The 22,911-nt window shown below is 40.4% G+C and overlaps 1 protein-coding gene across 5 annotated transcripts in view; it reads left to right on the top strand.

The window, feature by feature from the left end:
* The window catches only part of LOC131225983 (alpha-N-acetylglucosaminidase), a 164,364-nt gene that overhangs the window by 101,449 nt on the left and 40,004 nt on the right, over window positions 1-22,911 (top strand). For 4 of the 5 annotated variants that reach the window (XM_058221614.1, XM_058221612.1, XM_058221615.1 and 1 more), the window contains 3 exons: window positions 1,628-1,658; window positions 2,331-2,448; window positions 8,518-8,568. In XM_058221614.1, the coding sequence (XP_058077597.1) occupies window positions 1,628-1,658; window positions 2,331-2,448; window positions 8,518-8,568 (200 nt within the window). The remainder of the gene's footprint in view (window positions 1-1,627; window positions 1,659-2,330; window positions 2,449-8,517; window positions 8,569-22,911) is intronic. The other variant, XM_058221613.1, reaches the window with a different exon arrangement.

Genomic DNA, 22,911 nt, shown 5'->3' with positions numbered 1-22,911 from the left:
ATGTAGTTAGGAGTGTTTAATGAAATGATCACCACATACGCTCTAAATATTATGCATTCAATTTGAATCTAGTTGCATTAGTTCAGTCAAACAACGCATAGCTTAGGACCCTATACAATGGAAACCTATTATGTGCACTTCTTTTTTGAGATGTTATGATTTAAAAGTGTGTATTAAGGCATTTTTTTATTTTTTTTATTTTTTAACAATTCCTAAAGTTTCATTGAAAAATTCAACTATTTTCCCAATGTTTCCCCATGTTTCCCAAAAAGTGCGATAAATTACCCAATAGAAATGATATATCCCATGTGATAACCGATATGTATTTGTATCCGAAGGATGCGATACGTATTTTTATATGTGATGCCGATATTTTGAACACTGACCTTATGAACAAGTTGGATGGTAAATAAACATCATGGTGAGCATCAATTATCTTATCCTAGGAGATTCGTCGTTATCTTTCTCTCGCTTACGAAAGATAAAAGTTAAAATAATAGGGGGAAATGTGACAAATTGCTAATTTTCAGACATTTTTTTGTCTGTGTTTACCAAACAAGTTTTTTTAAATGAAAAAAGTGCTTATTTTCAGATATTAGTACTTTTTTCAGACGAATCACCAATCAGATTTTTCAGTACTTGTAAATACTAAAATTCAGCACTTTAAGGTTTCAGTACTTCAATTTTCAGATTACCAAACGGCACCAAGTCTACTTTCCCTCATCTTATTACCTCTTAAAGCTACTCCTAGTTCTATCCTTCTTGTCTTGCCACTCATCCATCTCAACATCCTTATTTCAGCTACACTTATCTCTATGAACATGTTGTTCCTTAATTGGCCATAAATCATGGATGGTCTTATAGCTGCCATCCCATAAAATTTCCTGTTAGTCTGATTTGTACATGATGATCACATATAAAACTGTAGGGCACATGTCCATTTCTTCCACCCAACTTGAATTCTATCGGCATCCTTCTCGATCGCTCCATTCTCATGAATGAATTATCAATCCAAGATACTGAAAGTGGTCATTTTGGGATACTTCTTGGTTAGCAACCTTAGCTAATTCCTTATTTCTACTCCTATTGTTAGTAAAATTGCACTCCATATATTCTATTTTACTCCAACTAATTTTAAATCCTTTAGATTTTAAAGCATCCTTCCATAAATCTAGCTTTGTGTTATGCGCTTTCTTATCGTGTCAATCAAAACTATTTCATCTGCAAACAACATACCCCATGGGATCTCTTCCTACAAATGCCTCATTGGCTCGTCCATAACTGATGCAAAAAGCTATGAGCTCAATGTTGATCCCTGGTGCAAGCCTCCGGTGGCTGGGAATTCACTTGTTTCTCCGCCAATGGTCACCACATTTTTTATCACTCCCTCATACATATCCTTAAGCATGTCAATATATCCTCTTGAAATTCCTTTCCCAACACCCAACATATTAGCTCTCTAGGGACCCTATCATATGCTTTCTCTAACTTAGCATACGTTGAATACTTAATCACGTCAATAATATCTTTTAGATTTTCATTTCCAAAGATATATCATTTATTACTGTTCAAAAAGAAGATTAGTCGTTTATTGATTTACTTTTCACTCTGTAAATCTTTATTGCAGAATATGGAGATGTTACTGACATATACAGCTGGTAACTTTTTGTTCATTACTACTGTTTATTTTCTTGTGGATATACAAGATGAGGTATTATAAAATGCTCGGGCTGAGAATTTGTGCAATATGCTCAGGTTTCATTTCGTAGAAGCAGGGTACATAGTTCAGTACCCAAAGCATGGATATTTTGGCTTCGTTGTTGATGGCCTATGCACCGAAAATCTCCCCAATTAATACTAACCCTTCAATTGGTAGAAAGCAAATAGACAGTTAAGATAGAAAATAGGGCAATGGTCCACATTCAACTAAAAGGGGCCAGTTATTTGATGGCTAAGATTTTCGAGGATGGTTTTTTTTTTTTCCTTATCGCATGGCCCATTTACAGTGAGGTCCATCATATCAAAGGTTTTGAGCATTGAACCATGTGCCCCACTGGTATAAACTGAAAACTTGAGCATACCATATGAACACTTGACCTGAACATTCTATAACACATTATACATAATTTTATTTGCAGTCCTGACTTGAGTTTATCCCTTTATAAAGGTTCCTCCTACTAGCTAATCAACTAACCTGATATCAATATCTCCTGATCAGATCAATGGGAGAAGTCATTGTATTTTATCTTCACAGAATCTAGTTCTTTTATCTTTCAAATGGTTATCCATTGCTGGTTAATTATGTTCTGAATTGACCATGGTTAATGTAGTGATACATTCAATGAAAACACCCCACCTACGAATGATCCAACTTATATCTCCTTACTTGGAGCTGCTGTTTATAAGGCAATGTCTAAAGGCGATAAGGATGCTGTATGGCTAATGCAAGTATGTTTCCTCTCTTTATTTTCACTGTTGATACTGAATAATCTTCATGACTAAACAGTTGATTCCTGTTCAACATGAACTTTGTTGCTATTCCTTGAACTGGTTTGGAAAGGCTTTTATTTTTTCATAATATCATTGAATGGGTCTGCAAAGCTTGTATCTTGTCATAAAAATTACTTCTAGAAATGAATATGCTTCTAAACATACTTTTACTGCATTAAAAAGAATTGCTTCTAGGACAGAACTATGCAGTATGAAAGTTATGCAATATCCAATGCCACATAATTTATTTATTTATTTTCAAAATCATTGCTAAAGGTGCATTTGGACAAATTTAAATTCCTTGTTGAGCCTAATGGAAAATTGCTTGAATGTTGAATGACCTCATTTCTTGTAAATGAAAACAATGGGGATTTGGAGTATATATAATAGGCAAAACACATTAACGAGCACTCATTGAGGCACCAATAGTTTTTCACTTACAACTATCTATTGATATTTAAAGTGGATAGAATGGTAATAGCACAATTCAACACTTCTCCACACAGTCTAATGCCACCGTTTTCTATGAATGGCTTGCCCAATGGCCCCTTCACATGCTTACTTGAATGGTCATTTATGTAAATAGAGAAGATTGCTATTCTAAACACCATGCTCTATGAAGCAGTGTTGGGCAATTAGGAACTGACGTGAGCAAAGGGTAGTTGTCCTAGAGGATATTGAAATGGATGTTAGGGAAGACCAGGGAAGATAGTGTCACACCCCAGACTCGGTCACCAGAACTCACAAGAATCCCAATGGCCGATTCCGGCGCTGACAGCCTCCGTAGTACCCCATTCTCGGCTCCTGGCACCGATTCACCAGGTTCCGATCTTGGGATCCCACGAGAAGGATTTCTATAACATATTTCAATCCATAAAGAGCATACCCAAGATTATAACAAGGTAACCACAGATAATAACTACAGGAACACATCACAAAATCCACTAAGAATTTAAACTTTATACATGATACAAGGCTCAAAGGGGAAATACATAAATAGGATAAGGAAATTTCCAAAAGGTCCTCGGCATGCTCCTCGCTCCTCAGCTACTGTGGCTGCTTAGAATCACCTGCACGCATCAATCGTGCATAAGCTTATAAAAAGCTTTAGAGGGTGGTGTAGGTGTGTGATACTAGTGCTGAGAAAGAAATATAGAGAATGCGGCATGAACCATGAACGATACCAATGCTACTAGCCATATCAAGGCTAAGCTATGCAATACATGAGTACTGGGCGCCGTCCCAAGGCGATGCAACATAAGGCCTATATAGCCAATGCCAATGCGATGCAATATATGTCAGTCCTCATATTAAGTCCACACATCATATACAGTTCCACTATAGGGAAACCACCGGGGTTAAGTACACTACTGGTTGACTGCCGCTCTCCAAGACCCACATAGTCAAACGAGCGTAAGAGACTACACTACCCGCCTGTGGACGGCCAATTACCAGCAAGGCTCGACGGTAGCGGACCCATTCACGAGCTGGTCAAACTCAGCCTAGCTATTGCCCCTTCACTCAGGCGGGTAAGGCCACACTCCATCTCAACCAACTACGCTACAGTGAGAGATGCGGCCTAACGGTATAAGGCACTCGGGCGCTCATGTTTTCCACTCGGTCTCGGTGTTGAGGCGTCTCTTGGTACCATGAAGGTTTAGGGGCTTTCACCTAAGGACATCCTATGTGCCCTAAATGCTCAAGAGGTATTTTCAGTGTCCAATAACGGCATCTACGATGTACCAGTTGAGGCATCGGCCCTGATGAAGCAAGGGCGAATAATATCATGCAATGTATTGTCAGATGCATGAATCATGCATATCAATCATGCATCACCCCCGAGCATCTAACGTGCTCAAGAGGGGAACTCCATCCCTCTGGGAAGCTATCATATAATGCCCAATGGCACAACCATGACCACACGCACAATGTCAACCAAGCATACAATGATGCGTATGGGAGTGGGTCATGAAGATGAACAAGGGTGCCAATGCAGTGAGATGTACTCTCTACCTACCCAAGTAGGGTCTAGGTACTTAGACAATCCCCATAAGGAATACAACTCAAGTGGGGGCCCAATAACTTGGGATAACCCACAAGACTTAAGCATACAAAGCTATGGGCCTAAATGACATAGATGGGCCTAACAAGAGTCTAAGGTGGGCATTCAACCACACTTAGCAGGAAATGGGGCTGGGGGGGGGAGACATTCAACCACCATTTCCCCAAAAGGCATAACCAACAACAAGCCATATAGATACAGAGCCCAAGGCCCACATCCAAGCCACATACATGAATCCCACATAAAGGCATAAGAAAAATGGCCCAATCCACCTATAACAATATGGGCCAAAAGAAGGGAATTCAAGGCCCAAGTCTCAAAGGAATCCATGCATTAGGTTGGACTTGGTGGGCAACCCATGAGCACAAGTACATGGCCCAAAATCAAGTCTAAGTTGGGTAAAATGGGCCTCACAGTATCAGCCCAATAACTGGTAATTTAAGTGGGCAATCAAGGGCCCAATTTCACCCTTACTACAGCCCACAAGTCCAGCAAAATGGAGGAAAACAGCCCATACATATGGTTGGGCCAAGCTGGGATGTCCCAGCCCAATCTGGGTCCGCTGGAAGTCCTAAAAATCTGATCTATGTTTGGGTCCACAAATGATTACTAAAGGTGGCCCATAATGCATCAATTAAGCCCGGAAAATTTAAAATATAAGGGAGCAACAAATACCCAAAATTCTCAATATGGTGTGCCCCACATCCAATAAAATTTCAGCCATAACAATGTTCATTTGGGGCACTTGCTAGACTTTCAGCCCACCCAACTTCTTGGGCCTGCTGAGGTCCAGAACTTGTCAAAATATGTGGAAATTTATCTCATGAAGGACATCAATACTCAAGGGGGGGCCCCCACCAGATGGAGAGTGGCTCAACACCATAGAAATCAAGTGGGTCTGTTGCTGGACTGCAAGTCCAGCAGCAGCCTAAGAACAGTTGGGCATCCCATGGGTTGGGCGGCCCAAGGCCTGGACGGCCTGGACCAATACATACATCAAGGTGGGCTCCACATGTCCTAAGGTGGGCCCTACAGGGGACGTCTACCAAGGGTGGACCCTCCCACGTGGGCCACCCAAATGGGGGAACGGCATGGATGAAACATGCCATCATGGTGGGCCTACATGCTGGGGACGGCCAGCCCATGCTGGACGTCAACCCAGCTGGACGTCCAGCAGGGCTGTTGTCCCAGCCCTGTGGCCCTCAAAAATCATGGCCTTGTGGGCCCTAAAAACATTAGAGGTGGGCCCCAAAAATCATCCACAAGGTGCAATGGGTTTGGACCCAAAAACTTCTACAATAACAAAGAGGACAGCAAGGTTTGAAGAAAAAAAATCTGCTACTACATGTTGCTGTCCTCAACTTGACCACTCCATTAGAGTGGGTCCAGGGCCTCTAAAAATTTGGAAAATAGGGGGCCAAGATCCCCTAACATGTATACATCAAGATGGAGTTCAGAAAAGCGGCCCACCTTTACTAGAAAAATTTATGAATTTCAGATTCCATCAGACTGTATTGCTGGACTGTCAGACAGAAATCTGGCTGTCCAACCTTCTTGGCCCACTCTTTTGGATGCCCAAATGAGGTCAGATGAAGGTGAAAATTGGCATGCATATAGGTGGGGTCCACACCTTCAAGAATAACATATCAAATGGGGCCAAACACCCCACCAAACACCGTAAAATCTGATCTCAAGTCAGTCCAAAAACCTGTCCAGATAGTTTTTGGACAGCAATATATTGCTGAAATAAAATAATTATAACCACCATTAAAAGAGGAAATCAACCCATAAAAATTGTGGCATGGACCACCTTAGTGGGCCCCACAAACACCCAGACCATTTCCACCATCAAAACCCCTTTGCATGTGCCCCTTTTTGGTGCATTTGGGGCCACAACGTCCATGGAGTGGACTGTCAAGGACGTCCACTCCCTTGGGACGGTCTGGATATTTCTGAGCCATAAGGTGGACCACACACATCATGATCAGAGGTATATACAAGGGCAAAATAAAATATCCGGCCACAAGGGAAGGGGCTCTGCCACATTGAGGCCCTTCCCCTCAACACACAATCATACACATCCACTATTACATGATTTACAAGGATCTACAAGAGCATAATGCTTCCTACTCAAGATCTATAGTGGAGATGCAATCTCCACCAAGGATCTAGGGTCTAGATGACCCAAGGAACCTTGAACATAAGAAAAAAAGCCATGTAGGGGTCCATGGAGGATGGCCCCTTGCATGGATCATGCATGCACAAAGGATGGGCTATGAGCCACATCCATGAAGACATGGGGGCCACCACCATCATTTGATGGGCCCCACATGCTCCAAGATGAAAGAAAAGAGAAAGAACAACTATGCAACAAAAGAAATCAGAAATCTCTATCTAAAGAACACCCACCTCAAGATCTATCTTCAATCCTTCACTACTATGATCTTCTAGCTCCAAGGAAGGGATTTCTATGGTAGAGATGAGTTGGGAATGGTTAGATTGGGGGGAATTAAAGAGAAAGGGGGCTGGAGAAATGGAGAAGGTGGGGACGTTGGAGGGGTTCTAGCAAGAGGGAATAAAGAAGAAATGAGAAGGGAAAGAGAGGCTTGGGAGATGAAGCTCGAAGGCAATGATTTCTCTCTAAAAGAGGCTAGTCGTAATGGCCTAGATATGAGAAATGCAATGATGGGCATGTGAGAAGCAACCCATGCTTGCTAGGGGCTAGGCTATAGGGTAGGCTTTCTAGAAAGCTATGAATAGAGATGACATCATCATGCATGGAGAAACGTGCAATGCTAGGGTGGGTCCCACCAAATCACACATCAACGGTCCAAATAGAACGCAACCCATAACTTATGATGTACACGTCGGATTCACTCACGAGACATGGCCGGAACTGCGGCGCCGATGCGGTCGCAATGGGATAGGTTTCGAGTCGATCCGAGTCGGGTCTACGTGACCGGACTTAAGGATGACCGCAAACACTATCCGAAGGTCGCGGGTCACCGGGATTCGATCGGTAGGACCGTGAGACCTAAATGAATGACATGCACACTCGAGGTAGGGTCTTACAGATAGAATTGGTAATGAGGTCATCTAGAGAAACCTAAGAGTGGCCCTAGTGGGAAATAAAATGACAGAGAGATATTGGAGATGGCCCTGGTAAGGAGGGGAATTTTAGTTAGGGTTGAAGGGCCTAAAGGGAGAGTGAGGGGAAGATTTAAAAGGACTTAGATTGATGTGGAGAGAAGATATATGAAGGATTGTTCACCCTGAGCTGTGAATGATTGGCGATACATGATTGTGAAGCCAATCCCAGATAGCTGGGACATGGCTATGATAATGATGATAGATAAGAGAAGGTGAGGACCACCTTATTATTGTTACTTCTACTACTACTATTATTTGGTGACCCATATTGGGTGAAACAATCTACTTACACGTTCCAATTGGACGAGAGAGGAGCAATGATCACAAACAGAGCATTCACTTTCTCACATGTGGACCATTACAAAGGCCCTGCACACCAAAAAAAGTTTGGTGTCCACTTCATTCTTTCACCATGGACCCACAGATGAAATTCCATGAAGGAACCCTTATAATCTGTTAAACATATGATTCATAAGTTCCACACAAAATTAATAATGAAAAGAAAATTGTATTCCATTCAACTTGGCTAGTCACTAATGAACAAGGTCCATCAAAGTATCATTGGCTTTTCAAGGCACACAAGTCTAACATTGAGGTCTCAGGTTCAGGGCCATACCTATCGGAAAAGAAAAGAAGAAGAAGAAGAAGCAACACAACTAGTCTAACAATATTATCATAATTCATACTACATGGCTGATTGTATGCATCATGATTTGCCTTATTAAAGTTCTCATTTCCCTTGATATGCAAAGCATGAGAAATTCGGATGCATATTACATTAAATTGTGAAGAGTTGTGACTATTCACCTATGCAGGGATGGCTATTTTATTCAGATTCTGCTTTCTGGAATCCACCACAAATGAGAGTATGCAGCTGCCTCAAATCTTATGCTTATATGCATCTATAAGAATTTATTTTGGTCTTCACCTGTTTTGGAAGCCTTTCCACAATGTGGGAACCTCATGAAGTGATTTCCTTATGCATTAAATTATTTACAATTAGTTGGTTTTCTTCATTTTATTTGTTTCAACAATATGAAAATTAGACCAGTTGGACGCCATCGTGTATATTTTGCTCCAATAATATCTGAATAACCTCATGGAGTGGCATCATTTCAATCCAGGTATTGGTAGTAGTAATATCAAGCTATTAGAATGCAAAATGAATGCTTTTTCATGTGAATACAATTGCAGCTTCTATAATTTTCTGAACCATCATGGATGTTCTCTTAATTTTTGGAGACCCATGACATTGTAAAACTGTCAGAAAGTCCATTGAGAGTTTTTTTCATTTCATGCCACATTAAGCCTTCTTTATATCCTTTAAAAAAAAAAAAAAAAAAAAAGCCTTTTTATGTATGGTAGATGAGAACTAGATTTCTTGAGGTAGAAGACTTGTATTGGATTCTTATAACCTCATCACTCTTGTGAGATAATTCTATGATGAAAGTGAGCTAATAAAAGATTGCATTGGAACCAAACTCGAGCAAACTTATAATAGAACAAACCTGGTGCTTTTGATGCAAAGAATTGAATCATGGAGCAAGTAGGCGTACACTAGTATGTTTCAGCTGAAAATTGATATAAGAGCATGAGTAGTGTAAAGAGTTTGGTTAATCTGTTGTAAAGACTTTGCCTGGTTCTGTTGGAGTGGGTTGTCACCAATAGGAGTCCCTAAGTAACATGCGGTCATCAAAATATGAGTCAACCTTTACTTATTAATATTGGTCAAGCCTTGTGATATAAATCTGTTATGACCAAGACACATTTGTCTCAATGATTACAAAACATGAATATGTTTTGGGTAATTCATTGAAATTATAGTATATAAATAGGTGGCGGTTTCATTTAATCTCTACAAATTTCATCTTCTCATGTTTTTCCAGATGTCTTTAGAAAATTTCTAAAACATGTGATGAGCTAGTTGTGTCTAACTTGGCAACAAAGTTTTAGTTTTGATTATCGCTGTACTAGCCACCCATTTTGAGCCTTTAAACTTTGACTAAGAAGACAACCAAATTTGGCTCTTATATTTTGTTATGGAAATGTTTCTTTGTATAGAGAATGCTAGTGTATTGTGTATATGGTTAATGGCCCTTTTAGTGTAAGTGCATGTGCACACTTTCCTCCTCCTGCGGTGTACTATGTGCTCTATTATAATAAAATATTGCGTGTTAGGGCAAGCAAGCCTTGCACAACATCTTTCCCAAACTCTCCCCCTTCTTCTTCTCTCTCAATCTTCTCCTATTTTCTTCACATTATTATCATCAAATCATTCTCTACTTGGTATCAGAGAATAGATCCAGGCATTCCGCATCCAACAGATTGAAAGGTGACACGTCACTTTGCTGACGTCAGCGTTGTACGGACATATGGACTCTGTTTGAGCTAAAAGTTTAGGGGTTTGATAGATCTTGATTTTAGAAGATTTGTCATGATTTTTTCAGAATTTTTTGGACTTCCTTTCATGGTATTTTGGGCGAAATAGAGAAATTCGAAAATTGGGCCCATCTTTCATTTTTCTTCGATCTACCTCAAATCGGTAAGCTTTTCTTTGGTATCTTTGCTCAAGATGGACCGAAATCTTCCTCCCAAGCTACCCATGGAGGATTTGTTACTTAAGATCAATGTTTGAGGTTTTTAACCGCAAACGGAAGTGCATTTGGGCCGTTTTTTTACTGAGTTTCATGTTATTTTGGATGATTGCTATTTGTTTAAGGTTTATCTCTTATTATCTTGAAGGATTGAGTGGGATAGAGTTGTTTGAATCAATCCTTCTTGGCATAGGGCCTCTCTTGGCATAGGTTTATCTCTCTTGGACTCTCCTATGGCTGACAAAGGGCCCTCATCTCTTGGCATAGGGTCTCTTAAATCCAACCCCTTGCAGATTACCTCCACTAAGTTGAATGGTGACAACTATCTTCAATGGGCACAATCTGTAAAAGTGTTCTTAGGAGCTCGTGAGAAGTCGTATATTTTGGATGATCCCCCAAGCTCTATAGATGTTACCTATAAGTCTTGGACAAAGGAGAATTATCAAGTTATTGCATGGTTGTTGAATAGTATGGATTCCTCGATTAGCCACTCAGTGATGTTTTTATCCTCGGTTAAAGGCATTTGGGATCCGCTTCATGATATGTTCTTGAAATTTCAGAATTTTTCACGGGTATTTCAGCTTATTCAAGAAATTGGTCGGTTCCAACAAAACTCCAGATCATTAAAAGTTTACTATTCGACGCTTCGGGGTATGTGGGATGAGTTGGATATGTATCAGCCTCTTCCTTCCAAATGTAAAGAGGATCATGAACATGCCCGTAAGCAGTGGGATGATACTCGTATCATGCAGTTTCTAGCTGGGTTGAATTATGATTATCTTCATGTTCGAGATCAGGTTGTTATGCAGGATCCTCTTCCCCCATTGACCTATGCCATGTGTCAACATGCTACTGTCTTTACTCTTTTTTCTCATTCATTTGTGCTACCCGACCGTTCGGCACATCTTGCTGGTGATCAGTCCTCTCTTGCCCTTCGGGTACCATCAGTGTTGTCATGTGCGATTGCACATTCGCATATGCGCATATTACAGTGGAGATCGCATATGCGGCAGTGGCATATGCGATCACTGCACATATGCGATCGCATATGCCACATGTGCCAACATATGCGATCGCATAGCGGCCAACGGTCATATTTCTGACCGTTTTTTACCTTTTTTTTTTTTAAAAAAAAAATCCGGATTTTTTTCTCTATAAATATGGATTGTAAGCATTCCTACATGCAAAAAAAGCTCAAACACTCTCTCTATTCTCTATTTTGTTCTCTTACATCCTCTTTTACTCTTACATATTTCTAACTTCTAAGTTCTAAGCACTCTACAATCTACATCCACTCCTCTCCATCCATATTCCATATTTCTTTTCTTTCGACTTTCAAGAATCAAGAATCAAGAATCAAGGAAGGGTACTACTAACATACATGATACATCCACATTCAAGAATCAAGATTTAAGAAGATTCAAGAGTCAAGACTCTTCAAGAGACTACAAGTCTACAACCACAACCAAGCTCTCCAATCTCCATCCGTTGAATTGATTGAACTCTCTTTTTACTTTCTAGTTCAATCAAGGGACATACACATACATCACTCTCTCTTTCTATCTCTCTTTCTATCTCATTTTCACTTAGAGTTTCATATTTCATAATATCCAAGTTCAAAGTTTTCTAAGTTCTAACTTCTAACAACTTCTATCATTTTTTTTTTAGTTAGTTTGTTAATTAATTTGTTACTTTGTTAGTTGTTACAACTTACAAGTTACAACTTACAACTTACAACTTACAAGTACAAGTTACAACAAGAATTCAAGATCAATACTCAAGTCCAGGGGCAAAGGTGAAGAGAAGACAACTTAGACAAGAATTTGGAAGTTGGAACCTTTTTTAGATTTGTAATTTTAATTTTGTTTGTGTGTAAATCACTAAATCTCTCTCTCTCTCTTTCTACAAGTGTAGCTCAACTCTCTCTCTCTCTCTCTCTTTCTCATTTTCTTTTCCCTCTTCTTCTCCCTTTCTACAAGTGTTAGTGTGTGACTCAACTCTCTCTCTCTCCCTCTACTAGACTACTAGTCTACTACTACTACTAGTGTAAAGTGTGTAAGTGTGTGTGTAAGTGTAACTCCCTCTCTCTCTCTCTCTCTCTCTCTCTCTCTGTCTCCCAAGTCCCATCTCTTCAGTCTCTTTACTCTTACTTACTCTCTTAGATCATCTTACTTTTTAGTTCTTAGTCTCTTACTTTACTTTAGTTTACTTCTTATTTGTAGTTTACTTTCTAGTTTCTAGTTAGTACTTAGTAGTTACTTTTTAGTAATAGGCTACTAGCAAGTAGCAATCAATAATACACATACCACCAATCCACCATCATAATGTCTTCTTCCCAATCTTCATCTTTGAAACCCAAGTCGAATGACCCGGGTTGAAAGTATGGGCACTACCGTAGTTCTACTGAAAAGGCTCACATAGTATGTGAGTTATGTGGGTATGTGAGTTTTGGTGGCATTACAAGGCACAAGCAACACCTTGCACATTTACCTGGGTCAAATGCAAAAGCATGCGACAAAATTACTCTAGAAATCCGAAGGGAGATCATGGAGTATATGGAAAAACAATCAAGAAAGAAATGCGATAGTGCCCTACGTCAGGAGGAATATCTGGAACAAGATGCATATGAAGATATAAATGTAATTAATGTAGATGAAGATAGTCCCACTCCCCTTACTTCGACAAGCCGGTCTAGACCAAAAGTACAATCATCGAAAAGAGCCCGAGGGCATGGGCCCATGGATAGATGGTGTAGACCACACCCCGAGGATGTGATCGACCAAAGGGGTAGAGGGAAAGGGCTGGCTCAAACAACTTTAGAGAACCGGTATAAACAAAAAGATAGGAAAGCCACAATTCAATATATTGCTTTCAACGCCGTTAAATCGAGAAGCTTCAAAGTAATGGTTGAGGCTATAGGTCAATTTGAACTTAGGCTTAAACCTCCTTCATATCATGAAATGAGGGATCCATGCCTAAAAATTGAAGTTAAATATACACAGTGTTCGAAATATCGATACTATCGGCCGATATATCGGCCGATATTATCGTTATCGCACCCCTGCGAGACGATACACTCGCGATAACCCCCGGAAGATACCAAAAAACCCAAAATCTAGATATCGGCCGATATATCGTCGATATCGCACGATATTTTGACGATATCGGACATCATTATCCGAAAAAATTGGGAAAAAAAATTAGAGGGTGGATTTCGGTACCTGTAGAAGAGATCGCCATGATCGGAAGCTTCCATTTGGCGGGCCATTCGAATTGAAGCATCATTCCTAGGTTTCCACAAATAAAATCTCCGATTTTGGAGAGAAATCCCGAGACATCTTCGCCGATTTGGGAGAAATTTTAGGGTTCCGCCGATTTGGGAGAAATTTTAGGGTTCCGGCTTCGATTTGGGAGAAATTTTAGGGTTCCGGAAGCCGGAACCCTCTCTGCTTAAAAACGGAAAGGTCGTTCGAGCCTTTTTTTTGACGCGGATTAGCTACTGACAGGTTGAGTCGCGAGATAGCTACTGAAGTAACGTCACCAAGTTACGTGGGTCCCACTATGATGAATGTGTTATATCCACACGGTCCATTCATTTGGAGATATCATTTTAGGACATGAGTCAAATAACGAGGCAGAAAAAAATCTGTAATGGACCCCACTACAGAAAACAGTGGAGAAAGTGACATCCACCGTTGAAACCTTCCTAAGGTCCACCGTGATGTTTATTTGAGATCCAACCCGTTAATAAGTTAAAAAATATATTATAAAAGGGAAAAAATATATATCAGCTTAATCGAAAACTTTTGTGGCCCTCAGAAGTTTTTAATGGTGGGCATCACTATCTCTACCGCTTTCTGTGGTGGGGTCCATTGGAGCTTTGAATCTTAGTCATTCTTAGGTTCATGGCATAAAATATTCTCTCCAAATGGATGGACGGTGTGGATACAAAACATACATCATGGTGGGGCCCACAGAACTTGGTAACATAGATTCAGTAGCTACTCAACCCGTCAGTAGCCAATCCGCAACCCATCCTTTTTTTTTTTTATCAAAATTCTGTACCGCGCACACCACGAAGCTATGTGTTGACGTCACCAAGTTCTGTGGGTCCCATCATAAGCTATGTGTTATATCCAGACCGTTCGTCCATTTGGCAAGCTCTTCTTAAGGCTTGAGCCGAAAAATAAGACAGATCCAAAGATCAATTGGACCACAATGCAAACAGCAGTGGTAGATTGAACGTCTACGATTGAAACCCTTTTGGTGGTCACGGAAGTTTTGGATAATATAATATTTATTTTTCCTCTTCATCCAGGTCCGTGTCACCTAATTAACAGATTGGATGGAAAATAAACATTATGGTGGGCCCTTCGAATATATTAATGGTGAGAATCAGTCCCCCACTACTATTTGCGGTGTGGTCCACTTGAGCTTTGGATATGACTCATTTTTGGGTTCATGATCTAAAATGATCTCTCCAAATGCATGAACGGTGTAGATATAATAAATACATTATTGTGGGGCCATGTAACTTTGAAATATTTGTACAACTTGCCCCAAGGAGTGTCGGCAGAGTACTAGGATTTCCTGACAAAGCCTTCCTGCGCTTGAAACCTTAGTGGGGCCTGTCATTGATGTTTGTGAGGAATCCACTCCATCCATCCGTTTTGTGAGATCATTTTAGGACATTAAATAAAAAATGAGTAGGATCTAATACTCAAGTGTGCCAAAAATGTGAGGATTGAACATCCACACTTGAAATATTCGTGGGGGCACATAAGTTTTGAATCAGACTAATATTTGTATTTTCAATTCATCCATGTAGGAATAACGTTATGAACGGTATGGATGGCATGTTAACATCATTGTCGACCCAGGGAGGTTTCAACGGTAAGGAATTTTCCTACCCACCTTTTCCTTTAGTGTGGCCCACTGTAGTCTTGGATTCTGTTCATTTTTGCTCTCAAGTGCTAAAATGATCTCAAAAAATGAATGGACGAGGTGGATTTCTTATAAACATCACAGTGGGCCCCACCTAAGTTTTGAGCGAAGGAACATGGCAGGAAATTTGCATACGATCAACGCCCCACCCTAGTATGGTGGGAAGTGGATCCCTTAATGAGGGGTGTACTTTGTAAACTTTATGGGCGCACTATAATTCATGTATTTTATCCACTCCGTCCATCCATTTTACCAGATAAATTTATGGTTTGAATGAAGAGAAAAAACTACTATTAGCTTGATCCAAAACTTTTGTGGCCCATTAATGGTCAATCACCATTGTTTCCTATGGTATGGTCTACCTAATTATTGGATCTGTTTTATTTTTTGGATAATGTCTTGAAATGATATGGAAAAATGGATGGACGGGGTTGATACTGAATATAGTTGTCTTAGTTCAATCGGACAACGCATAGCTTAGGACCCTATACAAAGGAAATCTATTATGTACACTTCTTTTTTGAAACTTTATGAATTAAAAGTGTGTATTAAGGGCCTTTTTAACAATCCCCAAAGTTTCATTAGAAAATTCAACCATTTTCCTAATGTTTCCCCATGTTTCCCAAAAAGTGCGATAAACTATGCGATACAAACGATATATCCCGTGCGATAACCGATACGTATCTGTATCCCAAGGGTGCGATACATTGTGCGATACCGATATTTCGAACACTGCTTACAACTACCGTTATCGTTATGGGATAGCTTGCAAACCACCCCTTTTCTGACACAAGGGAGATTCATGGACTGATAGATCTGGTCGGCCTTTCATTAACTTTTTGGTAAATTGTCCAGCTGGGACAATGTTCTCGAAGTCAGTGGATGCGTCGGGCCATTCACAAACAGGAGAATATTTGTTTAACTTACTAGATAGTGTAGTTGAAGAAATAGGTGAGGAATATGTTGTACAAGTAATTACAGATAACGTAGCCTCGTATGTAATGGCCGGTCATCTTCTTATGGAGAAGAGGTGATGTTTATTTTGGACCCCCTATGACGCCCATTGTATTGATCTTATGTTAGAAGATATAGGTAGATTATTTATAAATGTGATTGCAAGGGCTAGAAGAATCACGGTCTTTATGTACAAACACATCATTCTTCTTAGTCGAATGAGAAAATATATTGGGGGTAACTTGCTACGTCCAGCAGTCACCCGTTTTGCTACAGCTTTTTTAACACTACAAAGGCTACATGCAAAGAAATCAAAACTTAGAAGCTTTGTAGTGTCGGCCGATTTTACAAGTGGGCCTTGGTCAAAGAAGGCTGAAGGGAAACGGGTTTAACAAACAATTCTTTCTCAAAGTTTTTGGACTCAAGTGGTAAAGGCGCTAAAATCATCCGAGCCCTTAGTCACTGTGTTGCGATTGGTGGACGGGGATGAGAAGCCTGCAATGGGCTACATATATGATGCGATGGAGATGGCGAAAAATAAGATCATGGACCATTTTAACTATAGAGACTGTGATTACAAGCCAATTTTAGATATTATAGATAGAAGATGGGGCAGCCAAATGTCATCCCCATTGTATTCGGTTGCTTACATCCTTAACCTAACCTGTTTATTCGCTTTTGCTGATCCAGCAGAAGCACTAACTATGCATATGGTTGGATTGATTGATGTCTTGGAAAGAATGATTCCAGATAGAGGAGAACAGGACAGGATCTTAACTTTGCTAGACTTCTACAAAAAAAAGTGAAGGGATATTCTTAAGGGATATCGTAATAAGACATCGGACAATGAAATTACTCAGTAAGTACTTCTATGAATGTTAGTGTACTGTATACTGAACTCTTACAAATAGTTTTCTTACAAAGTGTCTCTAAGACTCTAACCTACTTAAACTGTTTTTCTCAGCTGACTGGTGGGCTGCCTATGGAGTGGACCCGAACAGGAAGGATCCAGCTCTAAAGAAGCTGGCTATGAAGATTCTTGGACTCACGTGTTCTGCCAGTGGTTGCGAGCGCAATTGGAGCATGTTCGAGGCGGTAAGTTTAGACTGTTTAGTAATTGTTTGTAAACTTTAATTTTTTTAGTGGCCTAAGCTAAATTAATTTCCTAAATATCTAATGCCAAATGCTCTTTCTTTCTTGTAGATTCATACCAAGAAAAGAAATCGTCTTGAGCAAAAAAAAGCTCAATGACTTGGTTTTCGTTCAATACAATAAAAAATTGCGAGAATGATTCCATAGTAGGAAAAAAAAGCCTGGTTTCTTTGACCCTATCTACTTAGATGAGTTGGATGGAGATAACGAGTGGCTCGTAGAGACGGAGGACCCGGTATTTACTGGAGAGGAGCTGGCATGGGCACAAGTTGAAGATGCCGCATACGGATCGATACCTTGTGAAGGTAGTACCACTCGAAGGCGAAGGACGGGGGGGAGCCGGGGGGCGAGTAGTAGCCGTCAACCCGTTGATGAGATTGAGGAGATTGAAGAAGGAGATGGTGATAATGATGATCAAGCTGAAGATGATCCACCATTGGATGTTGATGAAGTATTAATACGTACAGCTGATGAAGAAACGGAAGAAGAAGTGTATGTGGAAGAAGGAGATGACTCGAATGATGATGATGATGATGGTGGTGGTGGACCTGGTGGTGATATGCCATAATGGCTACTAGATCAATGTATGATTATTGATTAGATAAATAATAAATACATAACTTCTTAATTTTGTTTAATATTTACTAAGTCTAAGTGTGTTGAATGTTGATGTTGTTGATTGTTGATAACTTGATATATTATATATCATGTAGTGTTGAATGTTGAATATGGATATTTTATATTTGTTAAATGTTAATTGTTATGTTAACTATATTGTAATTTGTAAATGTATTATGTATGTAATTGGTATTATTTTATTTTTACTTAAATTAAATGTATTTCATGTCCCAATGACATGTAATAATTTATTTTGATTTTTTCTGATTTTGTTTCATTTTTTTAAAATTTTTTGAAAAAATGCGAAAAAAATTCCGCATATGCGATTGTGCGATCGCATATGCACACACGCATATGCAATTGCACACGATCGCATATGCTATTCGACAACATTGGGTACCATCCTTGAGTTCAGGGCGCATTTCTGGTTTTGGTGGTCGTGGTAGAGGCCGCGAGGGAGATCACAGTCATGGCGGCCTTAGTCTTCGTGGTCGTGGTGGACGTGGACGAGGACTTGATGGTTCTCGCATTTGTTCACATTGTGGTGGAACTAATCACACCGTTGATTATTGCTGGCAGATACATGGTCGTCCTACGTATGCCGTTGCTTCTGTTGCATCTACAGTTGCTCTTAAGACAGTCTTCCACCTCGACAGCTGAGCAATCTACTTCGAGGGAGTCTCTTATCATTTCTCGAGCTGCATATGATGCTCATATGCGGCTTCACATTCATGATATTCCAGAGCTATCTCACGCAGCTTCGGCCCAGTCAGGTACTGCTCGTCTTGCGTCATCCTCTCCTTCCTCCTGGGTCATAGGCTCTGGAGCTTTCTCCCATATGACTGGTAAGTCTCCATTCTTTTCCGTTTATTCTCCTTCTCCTCACACTCAGTATGTCACAGTCGTAGATGAAACCCAAACTCCCATCTCTGGGATTGGTTCCATCCCTCTTTCTTCTTCCTTGTCCTTGTCCTCAGTCTTGCATGTGCTTCATTTTCCATTAAACTTATTGTTTGTTAGCTCTCTTACTAAATCATTGAATTGTTCTATTACCTTCTTCCCTTCTTATTGTTTGTTTCAGGACCTACAAACGAAGAGAGTGATTAGTGGGGGCCATGAGCGAGGAGGCATTTATCTTCTCAATGATACACCCGTTGCTACTTCTAGTACCCTTTTTCTGGATAGAGAGTCCATGACTTGGTGGCACTGCCGCTTAGGCCACCCATCAATAGCTAGATTGAGAATTTTGTTTCCCTCCTTATCTGTCACTAAACCGTTATGCTGTGATATTTGTGAATTGTCTAAACATCATCGTGCTACGTTTCCTCCTAGCTCTTCTGGGAGGAAATCTCAACCTTTTGTTCTGGTTCACTCGAATGTCTGAGGACCAGCTTCGGTTACCTCCACTTTTGGATTTAGATATTTTGTTACCTTTATTGATGATTATTCACGCATGACTTGGATTTATCTTTTGAAATCTAAAAGTGAAATGTTTGATGCGTTTAAAGTGTTTTATCATGAAGTGTGCACTCAATTTCAATGTTCCATCAAAACCCTCCATTTTGATAATTGGGGGGGGGGGATACATGTCTACTACCTTTCTGTCCTTCTTGCTAGAACATGGTATTTTGTTTAGGACATCATGTGCTCGCACACCTCAACAAAATGATATTATCGAACGAAAGAATTGTCATCTTCTTGAAGTTGCTCGCACCCTTCTGCTTGGTATGCATCTACCTAAACATTTTTGGGGTGATGCTCTTCTAACTACTACTTTTCTTATTGATCGTATACCCTCACGTATCCCATCTTACAAATCTTCATTTACTATATTGTATCCTCATGATAATCCATTTCCTCTACCACCTAAAGTTTTTGGTTGCACATGCTTTGTTCAAATTTTGGATGGAAGTAATGATAAACTTAGCCCCAGGGCAATTAAATGTGTCTTTTTAGGGTATACTCAGAGTCAGAAAGGGTATAAATGTTTTGACCCATTGACTCGCAAGAAATATGTCTCTGTCGATGTAACCTTCTTTGAGAATATTTCTTTTTTCTCAGCTCCAAGCCGATCCCTCTGTGATCCTCTTGCTAGTCAGGGGGAGTATAACTCTTACTCTTCCTCTTTCCACTAGTGGTCATGGGGAAACTCCTCCCCCCTCCATTCAGCATCCCGTTGGTGATTTGGGTGAGCCTAAGTCTCTGCGGGTGTATCATCGTCGAGATAAATCTTCACACGCTCAGCTATCCACCCTTCCGCTCACTTTGGATGTTGGCTCAGGTGACTCTCCTACCTCGAGTTTAGATCTCCCCATTGCCTTGCGCAAAGGGTCACGATCTTGTACTCAACACCCCATTAGTAATTTCATTTCATATGATCATCTTTCACCGTCTTTTCAGTCGTTTGCAGCTTCCCTTTCATCACAGACTATTCATCGGTCTCTCTCACATGCTTTTCGAAGTCTTGACTGGACGAAGGTGATAATAGAAGAAATGTCTGCTCTTGAGAAGAATCATACTTGGGACCTTGTGCCACTTCCTTTAGGTCATAAACCTGTTGGATGTCGATGGGTTTATATGATCAAGTTTCTTCCAGACGGCTCCATTGATCGCTATAAAGCCCGTCTTGTTGCTAAGGGTTACATACAGACTCATGGTGTGGATTACTTCAAGGCATTCTCTCCGGTGGCTAAGCTTAATTCGATTCGCGTTGTGATCTCCTTGGCCGTTAATTTATTGTGGCCCTTGTTTCAACTTGATGTTAAGAATGCATTTCTCCATGGGGACCTTATAGAGGAAGTTTACATGCATCAACCTTCTAGCTTTGTTGCTTCTTATAACCCTGCGCTTGTATGTCGGTTGAAGAAGGCTCTTCATGGACTCAAACAATCCCCACGTGCATGGTTCGAAAAATTCAATCAGGCTCTCTTGGAGTTCGGCTTTGTTTGTAGTCATGCCGATCATTCTCTTGTTATATGTTGTCGATTGACGGGCATCATGGTTTTCATTGTCTATGTGGATGATATTGTTCTGTCCGGTAGTGATTCTGTTGGAATGAGGGAGGTCAAAGAATTTTTGAAGACCATGTTTGAGATCAAGGATCTTGGTCCTTTTCGCTACTTCCTCGGATTTGAAGTTGATTCCTCATCATCCAGATTGGTCTTGTCACAACGAAAATATGCGCTTGATCTTCTCATGGAGACTGGCATGTTAGGGTGCAAGCCTGCTACTACTCCCATGGATATTTCACAGAAGCTTCGACCATATGATGGTGCTCTCCTTATTGATCTCGGGATGTATCGACGACTTGTAGGCCGGCTTATTTACCTGACTATTACTCCCCCATATCTCTCATTTGCAGTGGGCGTTGTTAGCCAATTCATGCAAGCTCCCTGTACTTCCCATCTCAGGGCTGTTTACCGCATACTTCGGTATCTAAAATCAGCCTCGAGTCTTGGGCTCCGCTTTCAGTTGCATAGTCATCTTCATCTTTTTGGCTATTCCAATGCTGATCGTGCAGGTAGTACTTATGATCGCTGCTCTACATCCGGCTTTTGTACCTTCCTAAGTGGCAATCTTATAACATGGAAGAGCAAAAAGCAACCGGTTGTTGCCTGGTCCTCAGTTGAAGCAGAATATCGTGTTATGGTTCATGCAACGTGTGAGCTCATGTGACTTCGCAACCTTCTTGAAGAACTTGGCTATCCTCCTTCGAGTCCTGTTCCTCTTCACTGTGACAACCAAGCGGCCGTCCATATTGCTCGTAACCCGGTTTTCCACGAGTGAACCAAGCATATTGAGGTCGACTGTCACTTTATTCGGGAGAAAGTAGCCTCTAAGGAAATCATCACTCCTTTTGTTCGATCTGGGGATCAACTTGTTGATGTTCTTACAAAGTCCTTGAGTCGAGATGCTCTTCATCGTGTTCATGACAAGTTGGGCATGATCACATCTATGCTCCAACTTGAGGGGGAGTATAGAGAATGCTAGTGTATTGTGTATATGGTTAGTGGCCCTTTTAGTATAAGTGCATGTGCACACTTTTCTCTTCTCCTGCAGTGTACTATATGCTCTATTATAATAAAATATTGTGTGTTAGGGCAAGCAAACCTAACACAACATCTTTCCCAAACTCTTCTCCTTCTTCTTCTCTCTTAATCTTCTCCTCTTTTCTTCACATTATTATCATCAAATCATTCTAAACTCTTTGAAGTAGTAGAGCTGCCATACAAGTCAATATTATAATTTATTATGTATCGAGACATCAAAACATTTTCGTCTTATAAATGACTTTAATTATTTATTTTTGTTATAGCAAGAAACTTCCTGGCATTAAAGTCGCTTGTGGCATGATTGATAAAAGTGAGAGGAAGAAAAGAGGAGAAAGAATAAGAGAAGGAAGAGAAATCTCTCTCTTGTTTATTAACATGGTTTTCAATAATTACACCGATGTCATTAGTAATAAAAGCAAGAATACCCATTATGTCCAAAACTTAAAAGGGTTGTAGATGGGGCATAAAACAACCCATATCCTCCGCCTCAAGCTACAACATATATATTTGTGTTTGTGTGTGTCATGAATTCCTAACTTGACAAATGGACGATCTAGTTGAGTACGACCCTGAGCTTTCGTGATCATATCTACCAGTTGATCTTAGGACTTGACAGACGACATGCAAATTTCCTTACTAACAACTTTCTCCCTAATGAAGTGGCAATCAACCTCGATGTGCTTGGTCATCTCATGATAGACGAGGTTGTTAGCAATATGAGAGGCTGCTTGATTTTTACAATACAACATCATAGGAACCTCAACTATAAACCCAAGTTCTCATATTAATGTCTTTAGCCAAATGAGTTCATGTCACTCCCCAAATCCGGTTTCTAACGCCCATTCGCCGTCACGCGAATCTGGAGCTAACATCCTCCGTAGAATCCCAATTTCGG

Source organism: Magnolia sinica, chromosome 14, assembly GCF_029962835.1.
Source record: "Magnolia sinica isolate HGM2019 chromosome 14, MsV1, whole genome shotgun sequence".
Taxonomy (NCBI): domain Eukaryota; kingdom Viridiplantae; phylum Streptophyta; class Magnoliopsida; order Magnoliales; family Magnoliaceae; genus Magnolia; species Magnolia sinica.
The sequence above is the reverse complement of the archived record's forward strand: the minus strand, read 5'-3'. Positions and strand labels throughout refer to the sequence as shown.